This window comes from Xyrauchen texanus, chromosome 13 (assembly GCF_025860055.1).
Source record: "Xyrauchen texanus isolate HMW12.3.18 chromosome 13, RBS_HiC_50CHRs, whole genome shotgun sequence".
In the NCBI taxonomy this organism is placed as follows: Eukaryota; Metazoa; Chordata; class Actinopteri; order Cypriniformes; family Catostomidae; genus Xyrauchen; species Xyrauchen texanus.
In genome coordinates, this window is record NC_068288.1 from 43,342,968 (window position 1) to 43,357,221 (window position 14,254).

General features: G+C 38.2%; 1 protein-coding gene across 1 annotated transcript; it reads left to right on the forward strand.

Annotated features, from left to right (window-relative positions):
• The first annotated feature begins 2,349 nt into the window (after window positions 1-2,349).
• LOC127654443 (putative protein-lysine deacylase ABHD14B) lies at window positions 2,350-14,069 on the forward strand. Its single transcript, XM_052141642.1, has 4 exons — window positions 2,350-2,413; window positions 2,563-2,805; window positions 5,059-5,300; window positions 5,682-14,069. The coding sequence occupies exons 2-4, from the start codon at window positions 2,589-2,591 to the stop codon at window positions 5,862-5,864; spliced, it is 642 nt and encodes a 213-aa protein (XP_051997602.1). The 5' UTR covers window positions 2,350-2,413; window positions 2,563-2,588; the 3' UTR covers window positions 5,865-14,069.
• Window positions 14,070-14,254: the final 185 nt, after the last annotated feature.

Sequence of the window (14,254 nt, forward strand, 5' to 3'; positions counted from 1 at the left end):
AGAAACAGTATATGGATAACATATATTTGGAAGGGGTCACTTCATCAAGTCAAGTCAAGTGGTTTTTATTGTCGTTTCAACCATATACAGTTAGTACAGTACACAGCAAAACGAGACAACGTTCCTCCAGGACCATGGTGCTACATAAAAACAACAAAGGACCAACACAGGACCACATGAGACTACACAGACTAAATAACATACCTATATAAAGTGCACATGCAAACGTGTGCAAAAAGTATGGGACAGTACAATAATTACTTAAAAGGAACAGGACAATAGGCACAGTGAGAGACCAGTACTCAGTAGTGCAAAAACATGACAGTTTGTAAATATGCCAAATGTAAACATAACATACTATGAGATAGTGTTCTACGCACATAGCAGTTATTGAGGTAGCAGCCAGTTATAAAGTGACAATAATTAAAGTGCAACTCAGGACACGTGTGTGTGTGTCAAACCAGTCTCTGAGTATTCAGGAGTCTGATGGCTTGGGGGAAGAAGCTGTTACACAGTCTGGCCGTGAGGGCCCGAAAAGCCTCTGATATGAACAGATCTACCCCAAATGATTACAACAATATTTACTGCAAAAGAGAAGAGATTATGTGAGTAGAAATGGATAAATATGTGAGCACTGATCTTACCATGAACTGCAGAGCTGACAGAAAGAAGAGAAAAATCATGGTATGCTTTACTCCAGCAGAAGAGCTCATTGAGAGAGACTTTGAGTCTGTTTGACCTGTCTTTGTGTGTGAGTGTGTTTGTATGTTAGTGTGAGTGTGTGCTTGTAAGTGTGGGTGTGTGTGAGTCTGTTTGTTTGGATGTGTGTGTGCTTGTAATTGTGTGTTTATTTGTAATTATAGGTATGTGTGGGTGTGTGTGTGCTTGTAAGTGTGTGTATATGTGTGAGTGCGTGAGTCTTTATGTGTGTGTGTGTGTGTGTGTGACATGTATGTGTGTGTGTTTGGAAGTGTGTGAGTCTTTATGTGTGTGTGTGTGTTGTGTGTGACTATGTATGTGTGTGTGTGTTTGGAAGTGTGTGAGTCTTTGTGTGTGTGTTTGTGTGTGACTGTATATGTGTGTGTTTAGAAGTGTGTGAGTCTTTATGTGTGTGTGTGTGACTGTATGTGTTTAGAAGTGTGGGTGTGTGTTTGTATGTGTGTGTGTGTTTGTGTGTGACTGTATGTGTGTGTGCTTGTAAGTGTGTGAGTCTTAATGTGTGTGTGTGTTTGTGTGTGACTGTATGTGTTTAGAAGTGTGGGTGTGTGTTTGTATGTGTGTGTGTGTTGGTGTGTGACTGTATGTGTGTGTGCTTGTAAGTGTGTGAGTCTTAATGTGTGTGTGTGTTTGTGTGTGACTGTATGTGTGTGTGTTTAGAAGTGTGTGAGTCTTAATGTGTGTGTGTGTGTATGTGTGTGACTGCATGTGTGTGTGTTTAGAAGTGTGGGTGTGTGTTTGTATGTGTATGTGTGTGTGTTTGGAAGTGTGTGAGTCTTAATGTGTGTGTGTGTGTATGTGTGTGACTGCATGTGTGTGTGTTTGGAAGTGTGTGAGTCTTAATGTGTGTGTGTGTTTGTGTGTGTGTTTGGAAGTGTGTGAGTCTTAATGTGTGTGTGTGTTTGTGTGTGACTGTATGTGTGTGTGTTTGGAAGTGTGTGAGTCTTAATGTGTGTGTGTGTGTGTATGTGTGTGACTGCATGTGTGTGTGTTTAGAAGTGTGGGTGTGTGTTTGTATGTGTGTGTGTGTTTGTGTGTGACTGTATGTGTGTGTGTTTGGAAGTGTGTGAGTCTTAATGTGTGTGTGTGTGTGTGTGTGTTTGTGTGTGACTGTATGTGTGTGTGTTTGGAAGTGTGTGAGTCTTAATGTGTGTGTGTGTGTGTGTGTGTGTGTGTGTTTGTGTGTGACTGTATGTGTGTGTGTTTAGAAGTGTGGGTGTGTGTTTGTATGTGTGTGTTTGGAAGTGTGTGAGTCTTAATGTGTGTGTGTGTGTGTTTGTGTGTGACTGTATGTGTGTGTGTTTAGAAGTGTGGGTGTGTGTTTGTATGTGTGTGTGTGTTGATGATGATAACCCAACAGAACTGGCCATTTCACAACTAATCTAGCGGAAGAAGTCATAATAACTTCTGTTGTGATGGCTTGATAACAGAAACAACCCCCGAAATAATAAAAAAAACAATCGCTATGTAAAATTTAATTCGACCCTTTAATTTATGTGTTAACAAAGGCCTGCGCGATATAGGTTCAATTCCGATCAGTCGTTCAATTCGATAATGTAATAAAAATAAAGATGTCATTCTTCAAAGCGCCACTAGAGGTCAGTAAAGTTACAAAGTTAAAACTGTTACACAGTTAAAAACTGACACGCATCTTCCGGGACTCTCAAACCTCTGCAGTGTATACTCGCAAATCCAGGTACAAAAATACTGTACAGTAGCACTTTAATGCTTATACATGATGCAAAAGAACACTTTAACAGTACTTCATTCAATCAGTTTAAATATATCGACTTCCGTAGAGTCTAAAGTGCCATATATGCTTTCCTCTTGAACTTTGCTCTAAAGGTTCTTCGGCGCTCGCGTGAATCATCATGTGTTCGGTACAGATGTCTGACGGTTCGGTTCGTTTGGAGATCTGCGGGGATCAGCCGCTCTATTATCGGCAGGCGCTTCCCGCGTTGGGCAGCCCGAAGCTCTGCGTGCTACTGCTGCACGGGATCCGCTTCTCATCGCAGAACTGGCGGGACATCGGGACTCTGGAGGCCGTAGCTGCCGCGGGGCACCGAGCTGTGGCGATAGACCTGCCAGGTGAGCTTAGAAACAAATAATGTGTTTGTAACAGTGATGGTAACTCATAAAAATACAATGGTATTTGCACGGTATCCCAAAAATGCCATGTTACATATCTAAAAAACATGATATGACCATGTCACTTTGATGTAGGTTGAATTACATAATATTTACAAGGTATTACCATAGTACTTTGATAAATCATGGTACTGAACACGTTCACTATCGTCAGTTCTACTCAATCCTCCCGTGTTCATATTACTCAACAAATTCATGTAACCAAAGGAACTTAAATGCACTGAGTTGATTAAACTAAAAATATCTTGTCAGCTTTACTTAATCCATTTGCGCTGGGACAACATGACAATTTTTTGTTTTGTTTTACTGAAACTGGGCAGAAGATTTCTAGTTCCCAGAATGCTCTGCATGGGAATCCACACGGAGAGTGAATGCTCAAATTACTGTGTCCGAAACAGCGTATTGTCACAGTACTGTATTTGATGAAGTACACACTTTTCGGCCAGTAAAACGGTACTTTCTCCACCGTTCTTTTAAATCCAGCACTTTGAATGTGATGTTCCTCAGCTCAGTTCCTCATGTGGTGTAGGCAGGGCTGTAGCAAGGAAATTTGGGCCCCTTGACTGTATATTGCTCTGGGCCACTTTCATATGAAAAATACAGTTTAAAATTTGTTATGGGCCCCCCTGGACCTGCGGGCCCCTAGAATAGTTACCACCATTAGCTACGGCCCTGGGTGTAGGACAGGAGACCACATAGCATGCATGAAATATACACATTTGATATATATTTATGGATTATAATATTGTTTTGAAAAGTATTGATTTAATATCTTAATTTCACGTGACGAGTTGAGTTGTTGAGATTTGACTACATCAGGCTGTTGAAGAAAGCTGAATGATGTCTAATAGTTAATAATATCACTCATGGGTGGAACCAAACGCACTATAGGCTGAAAATGGTTGGTGTGACGGGGTTGAGTTCAGACAAAGTCTTTATAGAAAGTCAGTCCACTGTTGGCCATCTTTGGAACGCCCTCAGGAGGCGATTTCCAGTCATGCCAGTGCAGCTCCTATTTACTTGAATATGGAAACACAGAAATGGCTGGTGACAATTACGATGCAAGAACATATTTCATATCAGCAATAAAATGTGACAATACTGGTATCATAAATTGTGTTTACCTCATATTACGCTAAAACGTTGTATTAGTTGTATAGCTAATGGTCTGCACATATATAGCACCTCTTTATTAACCTTAGAGGTTACCAAAGCACTTTACACTGTGTCCCATTCACCCACACACTCACACACCAATGGTGTCAGAGGTGCCATGCAAGGCTATAGCCTGCCATTGGGAGCAACTTGGGGTTCACTGTCTTGCCCAAGGACACTTCTGCACGTGGAGTCATGTAGGACGAGAATCGAACCGCCAACCCGCTCTACCAACTGAGCCACAGCCACCCACAATGTGCATATGCATTCTCGATATGATTGACAGGTGATGTCTCTATCTAAAAGGCGATTTGCTCTTTTAAATGTAAGGCGGAACTTCCTTTCCACAACTGTTGACCGTTGGGCGCTCAGAGCATCTTGGTTGGGTGTTCCAATTTATGCCATTCATTTAAATAGAAGTGGCCCGTCTCTGCTAAATAATCTTTGTTTCAGACTGAGGGATGTTTTTGCCTAGTTTTTATATACAAAAATCATGCATTTTTTGTAAAATTTCTTTCTCAGCTAAGGAAAACATATAAATATTTACATTTAGTACAAACATAGACATTGTGCACATTTTGTTCTAGGTACAAATTCAGTGAAGTGCCTCAGGGACGTGACAAAATTCTTGGTATAAAAAAGAAGACGACATTATTTTATGATTAAGATTATTTTAATGCAGTAATTCTTTGAATTATAATGGACATATCAGCATCTTGTAAAAAGCTTCCAACATTTAATTTAAGTGAACCACCACTTTGAAAAGTCTGGGGGACGGAAATATTACCGGATCCCAGGAATGACCCACATAAACAGTATATTTATATATGGGAAAATGTTGCTGCAAACTTACCACATTCAGTATTTGCGACAAACTTGTCAAAAATACATTGGTTTAACAAGGGCAGCATATTTGACACATGTCTATGATTTGGGAACTAAATTACCCCGATTACAGCCTTTTTCCCCTGGAGACACATTTCACTTGTCATTCGTCTTAAAGCAGCCAGTTTCTGTGCGGTATCATTGCTCACTCAGGTTTGGGTCAGTCGAAGGCTGTGGAAGCTCCGGCTCCGGTCGGTCAGCTGGCTCCAGGTGTGTTCCTCAGGCAGCTGTGTGAGGGTCTGCAGACCGGTCCTGTGGTGATCATCAGCCCGTCTCTCAGCGGCATGTACTCCCTACCGTTCCTCTGCCAGCACTCCGAGCAGGTCAAGGCCTACATCCCTGTGGCTCCTATCTGCACTGAGATGATCTCAGCAGAACAGTACAGCAGCATACAGGTGAGTGTGTGCAGGTGTATGTGAAATAACTCTGTATGAAAAGTAACTAAATACACTCATGTACATAACTATATCATTTGACTGAACACAGTGTCATACATTCAATACACCCACACTGTTTTGTATATATATATATATATATATATATATATGAACCTTCAAATGGCTTACTTGCTGTGAACTACATATTACATACACTACATAAAAGCTGTTTTCTAACTTTAAAAACCCCTACACATCGGCTTTGCAATGGCCAAAATCACCCTGAAATCCACATGTAATAGCTGTATTCACTTAAGCCTACTTATGTCACTCTGTAATCAAATAATTATTACTAGAACTCTTAATTCAACTTTCTTTCATCCTTTTGTACCTGTTCAGACCCCAACGCTGATTGTCTACGGCGATCAGGACACTCAGCTTGGGGAAGTGTCGCTTAGCAACCTGAGCCAGCTGCCCAATCACAAAGTGGTGGTAATGAAGGGGGCAGGGCATCCTTGTTACCTTGATGATCCAGCGACCTGGCATAAGGCAATCCTGGACTTCTTGCAGTCATTGTCGTGATCATCATTTTGAACATTGAAGTAAAAGTGCACTATGACCATTAATGGAACAATTGAAAATATTCTTTCAATAACTGATGAATATGAAGTAGCCTATGCATAATTGAACTTAAAATATGAACTTATTATACAGCCAATAGAGGAATGGGGCTAAATTACAGGAGCCAGAAGGACTTTGGTTCTATTGTCATATCATTTTTGCTATTGTATGACTTTATTTTAAGGAAGCTATGCTAAAAACAAATTTAAATGCATTAAAAAGATAATGTAGGACATTGTTTTATAAAATTATACGTATCAGAATGGTTTGTATGGAAAAGTAGAGTACAAAATTGCATGACCACACCTTCTAATCTGCATATTTAATTAGCCCATATTAATCCACTGCTAGTAGGTGTATAAATTCAGTTTAAAAACATAAGCTCCAAGTCTAATTTCTAATCGATTGAGCCGCATGTGGCTTCACATCATGCCTAATAACAGCTCAAACCTGTGGTAAAAGTCATTGTAAAATGCGTAACATAGCATGCTGCCTTTTGAACAAATCATTGGTTAATTTTAGGGTGTCGAACAGCAAGTGCTCACCATCAAACTGAAGCATTATTAATTCCCATAAGTTTGGAATTATATTTTTCAGCAACGTTTGTATGTCAAGTGTCAGTGTAATTTTCAAGTGTTGGATTCTGCAGGTTTAGTTTTGTGTGGTCTAAAGCATGATGGAATTACTAAACATTCAGTTTATGCATTATTAAGACAGCATAATATTTTCATACATTTCTGCACCATAATGATTTATCTTGACTTTGCAAAGTCAGGTAACACAAATTCCACTCCATTTCTTTCCATTTAGCTTATTTTAAACAAACTGGAAGAATGTAGTACACAATTAAAGGAATATTACAGGTTCAATACAAGTGATGCTCAATCGACAGCATTTGTGGCATAACATTGATTACTTGAAACATCCCTCTTTTTCTTAAAAACAAAAGCAGAAATGGAAGTTGACCGTAGTTCTAGCGGGAGGACCAGCAGGTGTACATCATCACATCATTAGCTGGGTAACTCCAAGCCAATCGCACGTAAGCCAATGCTTTATAAGTCCGCTCACAATCTATCACATTGCTGTTTCAGTGTGCAACCTCCACCTCCCCACCACCACCAGTTGAGCCCTGTCCCGCAGGGGGGTAGGCTCCTCGCTCCTGCCTCCTATCTCCGGCAGGACATGACGGTTCCGGGTACAACTCCCTCGGACTGCCGGACGGGGCCTACGCCAAAGAGAGAGACATCACCTCCCGTTTTACATCTATCAAATGAATGGCATCTCAGATTTCACTCAAGCCTGCGTGTCTTCCCGATAGAAATCAAGGTTACAGTGAGGCATTTAGAAAGGAAGTGAATGGGGCCAATTTAGGAGGAGTTAAAGGCAGAAATGTGAAGCTTATAATTTTACAAAAGCACTTACATTAATTCTTCTGTTAAAACTCTTGTATTATTTCAGCTGTAAAGTTGATTAAATTGTACATTTTACAGCCATTTTAGGGTTTGTTGACATTACATCATCATGGAAATGAAGTTGTAAATTTGAACTTTACACAGAAAAGGTTAGTAAATTATTTTCTCACACTAAAATAATGTTAACATGCATATTGTTTATGTCTTGTGGCTATAATTTTGAAAAAGTGAGTATTTTAACATTCAAAAATTGTCCCCATTCACTTCCACTGTAAGTGCCATTTTGTGGTAATCAATATTATACCACAAATGCTGCTGATTGAGCTTAACTTGTATTGAACCCGGAATATTCCTTTAAGATGCCTCATATATGTCAGAAAGAGGAACCAGTGATTTAACAAATCATCTATTTGTGTTTATGTGAAAAGCTGCAATGACCCGATTGTATCAGAAAAGTAAACACTACACAGTGCACTGAAGTAAAAATATGAACATTATTTAATAACTGATTCTCTGTAATAAACAATTTGAAAATATTTTACAAGGAGTCACAGACACAATATTTTACAAATTTTCCCTTTGTCATTTTTTGTTGTCTGTACAAAAAATAAAATGGAGCAACGTGGACCCAGACACGAGGCACTGAGCCCCCGACACACGATCCATTAAACAAACAAAAGAAAAATACACTCACCATAATATCAGACCTCCACTCATGAGTATTATCAGCAGTACTGTGATTCTATTTTTTAATCGTTAATACATTGTTAAACCTCATTCGTGTTAAATTCAGTTTCTCTCTTTTTTTTTTTGTATATTATATATATTTTTTGTACACATTTGTCACTAGCACCAGACTAAAGACTACGTAATCACATACACGTCTCGCTGATGGAAACGCACCTACAAGGATGTTGCTTTGGAGTGGGAGGGGCCAGAGGAGGGTCTAAAATAATGACTCCTCCCATTAGGTGGGGTATGGAATAGGCCCCTCCCCTTGTGCAAGCTGCTTTCTCTTTTAGCTTTTCTTTATGAATACTATTTTTTTTACTATTTGGCAAAAAGCAAATATTTCGGACCACTTGAAAACAAAACTTTTGATCCACAGTGTACTTGGAATTGTGACACAAGACAAGCACATTCATGATCATTTAACTGCGGTGTCTTGCCAAAATGTGTTTCCCTAATGTGGGCATTTCTGTGCCCCTGTACATCGGAAGTGTTCCAGTATTAAGACAATGACATACTGTACTCAAAAAAACAAACTGAAATAAAATAAATAAAAGGAAATATTCAAATAAAAAGTAGCAACGTTTTGATATAACTCACCAAAAAAATGACAAGGCATATTTTCATTCTTTCGTAAAATTGCAGATTGTTTTCATAGTCAGGCAAAGAAAAGTTTAGCTAGTTTTGACATTGAAGGAATAATTCACGCAAAAATTATAATTCTGTCATCATTTACCCTCACATCATTACAAAGTGATATGAGAAATTTATGTGGGAAACAGTCCGAAATGTAAAGGTGACCTAATATGCAAAATTCACTTTTACATGGTGTTTGTACATAAATGTGAGTCGGCAGTGTGTGTACACAACCACCCTACAATGTTAAAAGTCCATCCACTCCTCTTTCTTATATTTCTATTAATCAAAAACAGTGTCAAATAAATTTAGTTTCACGTTAGAGCAGGCCCCGCCCACACCTGGCAGCTCATTTGCATTTAAAAAGATACACACAAAAACAGCGTGTTTTTGATTCCACTCAAAAAGAGTCATTTATAACATGGTATAATAGATGATCCGAGGGGTATTTTGAGCTGAAACTTCACAGACACATTAGGGGGAAGAAAAGTATGACATAACTTTCCTTTTTGAGGTGAATCATTCCTTCAACTTCTCACATCATACAAATCTCTGTTTTGTTGCCATTAAGCATTGGGGCGAACACTAAAAACAGTCTTCAGTTTTCAATAAAAAAAAAAAAAACAATTTGGTGTATGGAAAGAGCTTTATATTGTAGACGGATATTGTGAGGATAAGAATTGCATTCAAGTTCATATATTAGTGATATGTACAACTTTAGGCTCAACTTTCAACCTGACAATTAGCATAATTTTCTCTAAAATCAATTAGTTCTGATGGTGGTACAAAGGTGATAAACAAAATTCAGACAGGAAACAGAGTGATAGAAATGTGTCCACTAGCATCAGTGTCAAACATGCAACATTCACCTCTCAAATAAGAAAAATACATGATACATCTTGATATCTGTTTGTGAGAACATAAGAACATTAAAAGTCTGTCAACATTTACTCACCCTCATGTCATTTCAAAGCCTTTTATGAAGATTTTTGCGAAGCTTGACAGACTCCGGTCAATATATTTTATCATTAAAAGGAAAAAAGCAGCTCGAACATCTAATTTTGTGTTCTACGTAAGATCATATAGGTTTGAATCACAATGAAGGGGAGTAAATGATGACAACATTTTCATTTTTGGGTGAACTATCCCTTTAAGAACAGAGACAGAGGGAGTGTTCAGAGAATTAAATGCAGTGTTTTTAGCACGGATTGCGTTGACAGACGTACATGAAACATTCGTTTGACACTTCTGTGAAAACCACACGTGTATCATTCCTGCAACACCAACAATGACAATAATCTCAAAAGTACTTATAACTTCACAGTTATTTCACATACTTCATAACAGCAAACACCAATTAATTTCCTCAACCATTAGCAAACCTACAAACACACATAAACACACTCCCCCAAACAAACCAGACAAAACACATCTACAACAGGTTAAGGAACTCTATAACCAGCACCTCCATTATGATGCTTAAAATGGATCGAGGTGATGTAGAGCGGTCAGTTTTGCAACTCTTAACACCTAGTTCACGCTTACTCAGTCACAACTTAGCAATTCGATTGCAAGAATTTCACCCACAAAAGCACACTCTTTAAAATAAGGTCCCAATTTGAAAGGCAGCCTGAAAATGACGTGACAGGCAACATGTCTGCTAAATAAAATGACGTGGTTCATTACTCGTATCGCAGCAGTTTCAAGATGAAATATCCACTGAGGGTGTGGTGTGCTAAAATCAAGTCAACTGTTCTTTTTTTTCTAGTTTTAAATAAACAAAACCAATGTCTCTAGACTAATGTCTCCAAGTTTGAGATACAACAGAACGCAATAGTTAAAGCAACCATGCCATTTTGTGGTGCTTTTATGACACTTTCGGCTCACATAATGTACCGACTCGCTGTCTTTGCAGGTTTTGAACCCGAGTCTTCCAAATTCAAAGTCCAACACTTTATCAGTTGCACCGCTGTGCGACTTGGTCACACTTGAATAAGCTTGTTAATGTACTTGGTTATGCAATGCAGGCTTTAAAACGTGTCGTCTTTGAAATCATGCGTTATAATAAAAGTGTTCCAAAGTTTTGGGTGGGGAATGGAACGAAAAATACATATTTATGAAGTGTTAATTAAGCGTAAAACTCGTGATTTGAGTGAAAGTGAATAAAATTCAATGTTGCACCTCTAGTGTTTATTTCACCAGAAAACTGATACGTAGAACGAGGCACGTAAAACTCATTTAGCAAAAATGTAGTTATAGTAATGTGATGCCATGAGACTCTTCCATGAGAGAAGATGTTTTTATAGGAGAAACTCTGTAGACTCCGCAAATAACTTGCTATCGTCTGGTGCTTCAAAGTACCCAGAATACAAAATACATTGATCTGAAGATCCTATACTGACACACTAATTTTCATTCACATCAAACATCCTAAGGCGAAAATTGGTTCTTGATGAGAAGGAGGTTTTTTGCTGAACACAAAGTGCTACAAAGAACCATTGAGGAACCTTTATGTTTGTAGAGTGTAAGTGACAAGATCCTCCAAATGTACAGGTCTTCCCAAGACAATGCTAAAGACGGCTTCACAATATATGATGGGTCTTTGTTGGCACATGTCCTGCCTTTCTGTTGAAGGTGATGGCCATTGAGATAATGAGAAAATAAAACCAGGCAACAGTATGCCGTGCGACTGAGGATCAGTAAATAAGCTTCCGAGCGCATGTAAATGCAAGTAAATGTATAAGGTGCTTCTAAAGAGTTAATCAGGGTTTGTTTACATTTGGATTGAACAAAATCACAGGGAGAAATTCCAGAAAATCTGATCGGAAGGATGTGGCAAACACTGTGGCTCAGAGCCCCTTAGTGGACAGGGAGGGAATTTATTTAATGAAATAGTTTTGCGTTCCCTCACAATAGGTTTTGCATTCCCTCGCAATAGCTTTATCCATCCCTTTTGAAAATTCACCAGCGCTTTTCTAGAGTAACCATATTTTACCCATGATATTTGTAGTGAAACCATAGTAATATAACAAGAAAACCAAAACTATGGTATTATAATAATTCAACCAAAAAAATAAATAAATAAGGTTACTACAGCTTTACTATAGTAAAACCATGGTTTAATTGTGGTACATGCACAAAGATTTATAAAACCATGGTTCCGACCAAAAAATGGAAGTGGAGCGTAGTTCTAGCGGGAAGCCCAGCAGGTGTACATCATCACATCATTAGCTGGGTAACTCCAAGCCAATCGCACGTAAGCCAATGCTTTATTAGTCCGCTCACAATCTATCACATTGCTGTTTCGGTGTGCTAACACTGCAACCTCCTCCTCCCCACCACCACCAGTTGAGCCCTGTCCCGCAGGGGGGTAGGCTCCTCGCCCCTGCCTCCTATCTCCTGACGGTTCCGGGTACAACTCCCTCGGACTGCCGGACAGGGCCTACACCGAAGAGAGAGACATTACCTCCCGTTTTACATCTATCAAATAAATGGCATCTCAAACTTCACTCAAGCCTGCGTGTCTTCCCGATAGAAATATGGTTACTGCAAATTAACCATTGTGTTACTATAGTAAAACTGTAGTAACCATGTTGTTTGGCAGAATGATTATATTACCATAGTTTAAATTTTCTAATAATATCATGGATGAAATATGGTTACTGTGGTAAAAACATGGTTCATTTTTGTAATGTATGGGTAAAGTTAATGTAAACATTTTTATGGGAGAACATAAAACTATTTCAGAATATAAATTCCCTCTTTGTCCTCTAAGAGGCTTCGAACAATATTCAAAGTAAAAAATAAATAAAACGCAGTCCCTCATGTCAGTCAAACTACAATGCACAAGCTCATTCTAATGCCAGTCATAAGGCCACAAAAAGACATTGTAGCCCTACAGCCAGATTGGAGGCACTGTCTATGTTCGGAATAGCTTACAAACATACTACTCATAGTGTTTCTGCCGTATCTATATTGTGTGCATAAATGGAATACCCAAATGACCCATTACATTTGTCAAAACTTGACTTGATCTTCCATTTCCAAACAGAACTAATATTAACTGTTATTTTATCTCCCTTTTGACTAATTATTTTATTGGACAACCAAAAAAGATATTTTGCACAAAATTGGATTAAATGTGCAAATTTATGTCCATTTTTTTAAATGTCCAAGATGATAACTGGACGCCACTTACTGCATTACATGTGCAACATAATGAGATTACTTGGCATCAATGCAACATACTGTTTAAAATGTTTATCGTTGAATAATGCATACTGTTTCACATACTATTTTTTACAATTGTTTACTGCACAGTTTGCAGTAGGCTAGTATGTTATTAGAGTTATAAGGCCCATGAAATGGTTCTTAATGTAACCTTATACGGAATGTTGAATTGACACTATAATTATCGTCATCTATGATCAGTGCTTTCCAATGTGAAAGTGCAACAAGGCACAACTAAAATAGAATGATATGGAACTAGGCCCAAAACAATAATTTTTGTTGCAATTTCATCACATTACTAACATTTATACTAATAATAACAATAATAATGTCATGTTGATAACAGACAGCTTCTAAGAACTGGTTAAAACATGTTTTAGGTCTGAAACAAACGTACTCAAATACACAAACACGGATGCAAATGTAACAAGCGTTCTCGCGTTAATGTGGCGGTAATGAACCGAAGCACTCAAAGGGGCGATAGAGTTACCTTGAAAAGTCTGTGCCATTAAAACAGATATGCTATTATTCGTATAACTAGCTATAAACTAACTTAAGCCAACTTAAGAAAACTGATCATAGAAGATAAGGTTTATGCTAATTCTACGCCGATAATACAAGAATACCTTTGCTGCGTATTGAATTGTGTTCTGGCGAATTTCAAAACGCAATGGCGGCTGACATCGGACTTGTGTATAAGATGTCTGCACAATTAATAATAATAATAAATAAATAATCACGGTAACAATCACAGCTGCCACAATTAACTAATTCTGAAAACTGTCTATTGCAGCATTTCATTAGGCCTACTCCAATCGCATCAAAATGACCTATTTATGTATTTTTATGCAGAACATTGAACATTGTAACCAATCACAGCGTCTGACATGTACTACATATTCTAAATTAATTGCAATTACAATAGCAAGGGAAATAATTGACATTAAACGTTCAGCCCTAAAAAGCATTTGCATTTACATACTTGTGAAAAATGTGTTTTGGGCCTCATGTATATAAAAAATAAAACTATCCTGCTCTACAGTAGTGATCACATTAACTAGAATGATGGTTTCATCGCATTACTGTTCACTGACAAATACATTAGTGCAAACAATCAGCATGTTGTGAAGTGCTCGTTTGAATGCAATGCACAATAGACATTCTGAGATTATGGAAAACTGTGCGTGTAGAATAGAAATAGAGTTTGCAAACAGATATAGTCACATATCATTTCAATCCATCGATATCCCTCTAATGACCAAATCCCTTCTAGATTAATTAGAAACGAACACTTTACATGTTAGCTGCAGATATTATATTACTGAGGCATTAATATAGTATACC

Coding starts and splice junctions, on each gene's coding strand:
- LOC127654443 (XM_052141642.1), top strand. CDS start 2,589: ATGTGTTCGGTACAGATGTCTGACGGTTCGGTTCGTTTGGAGATCTGC. Junction 2,806..5,058: donor TGTGGCGATAGACCTGCCAG/GTGAGCTTAGAA, acceptor TTGCTCACTCAG/GTTTGGGTCAGTCGAAGGCT. Junction 5,301..5,681: donor AACAGTACAGCAGCATACAG/GTGAGTGTGTGC, acceptor GTACCTGTTCAG/ACCCCAACGCTGATTGTCTA.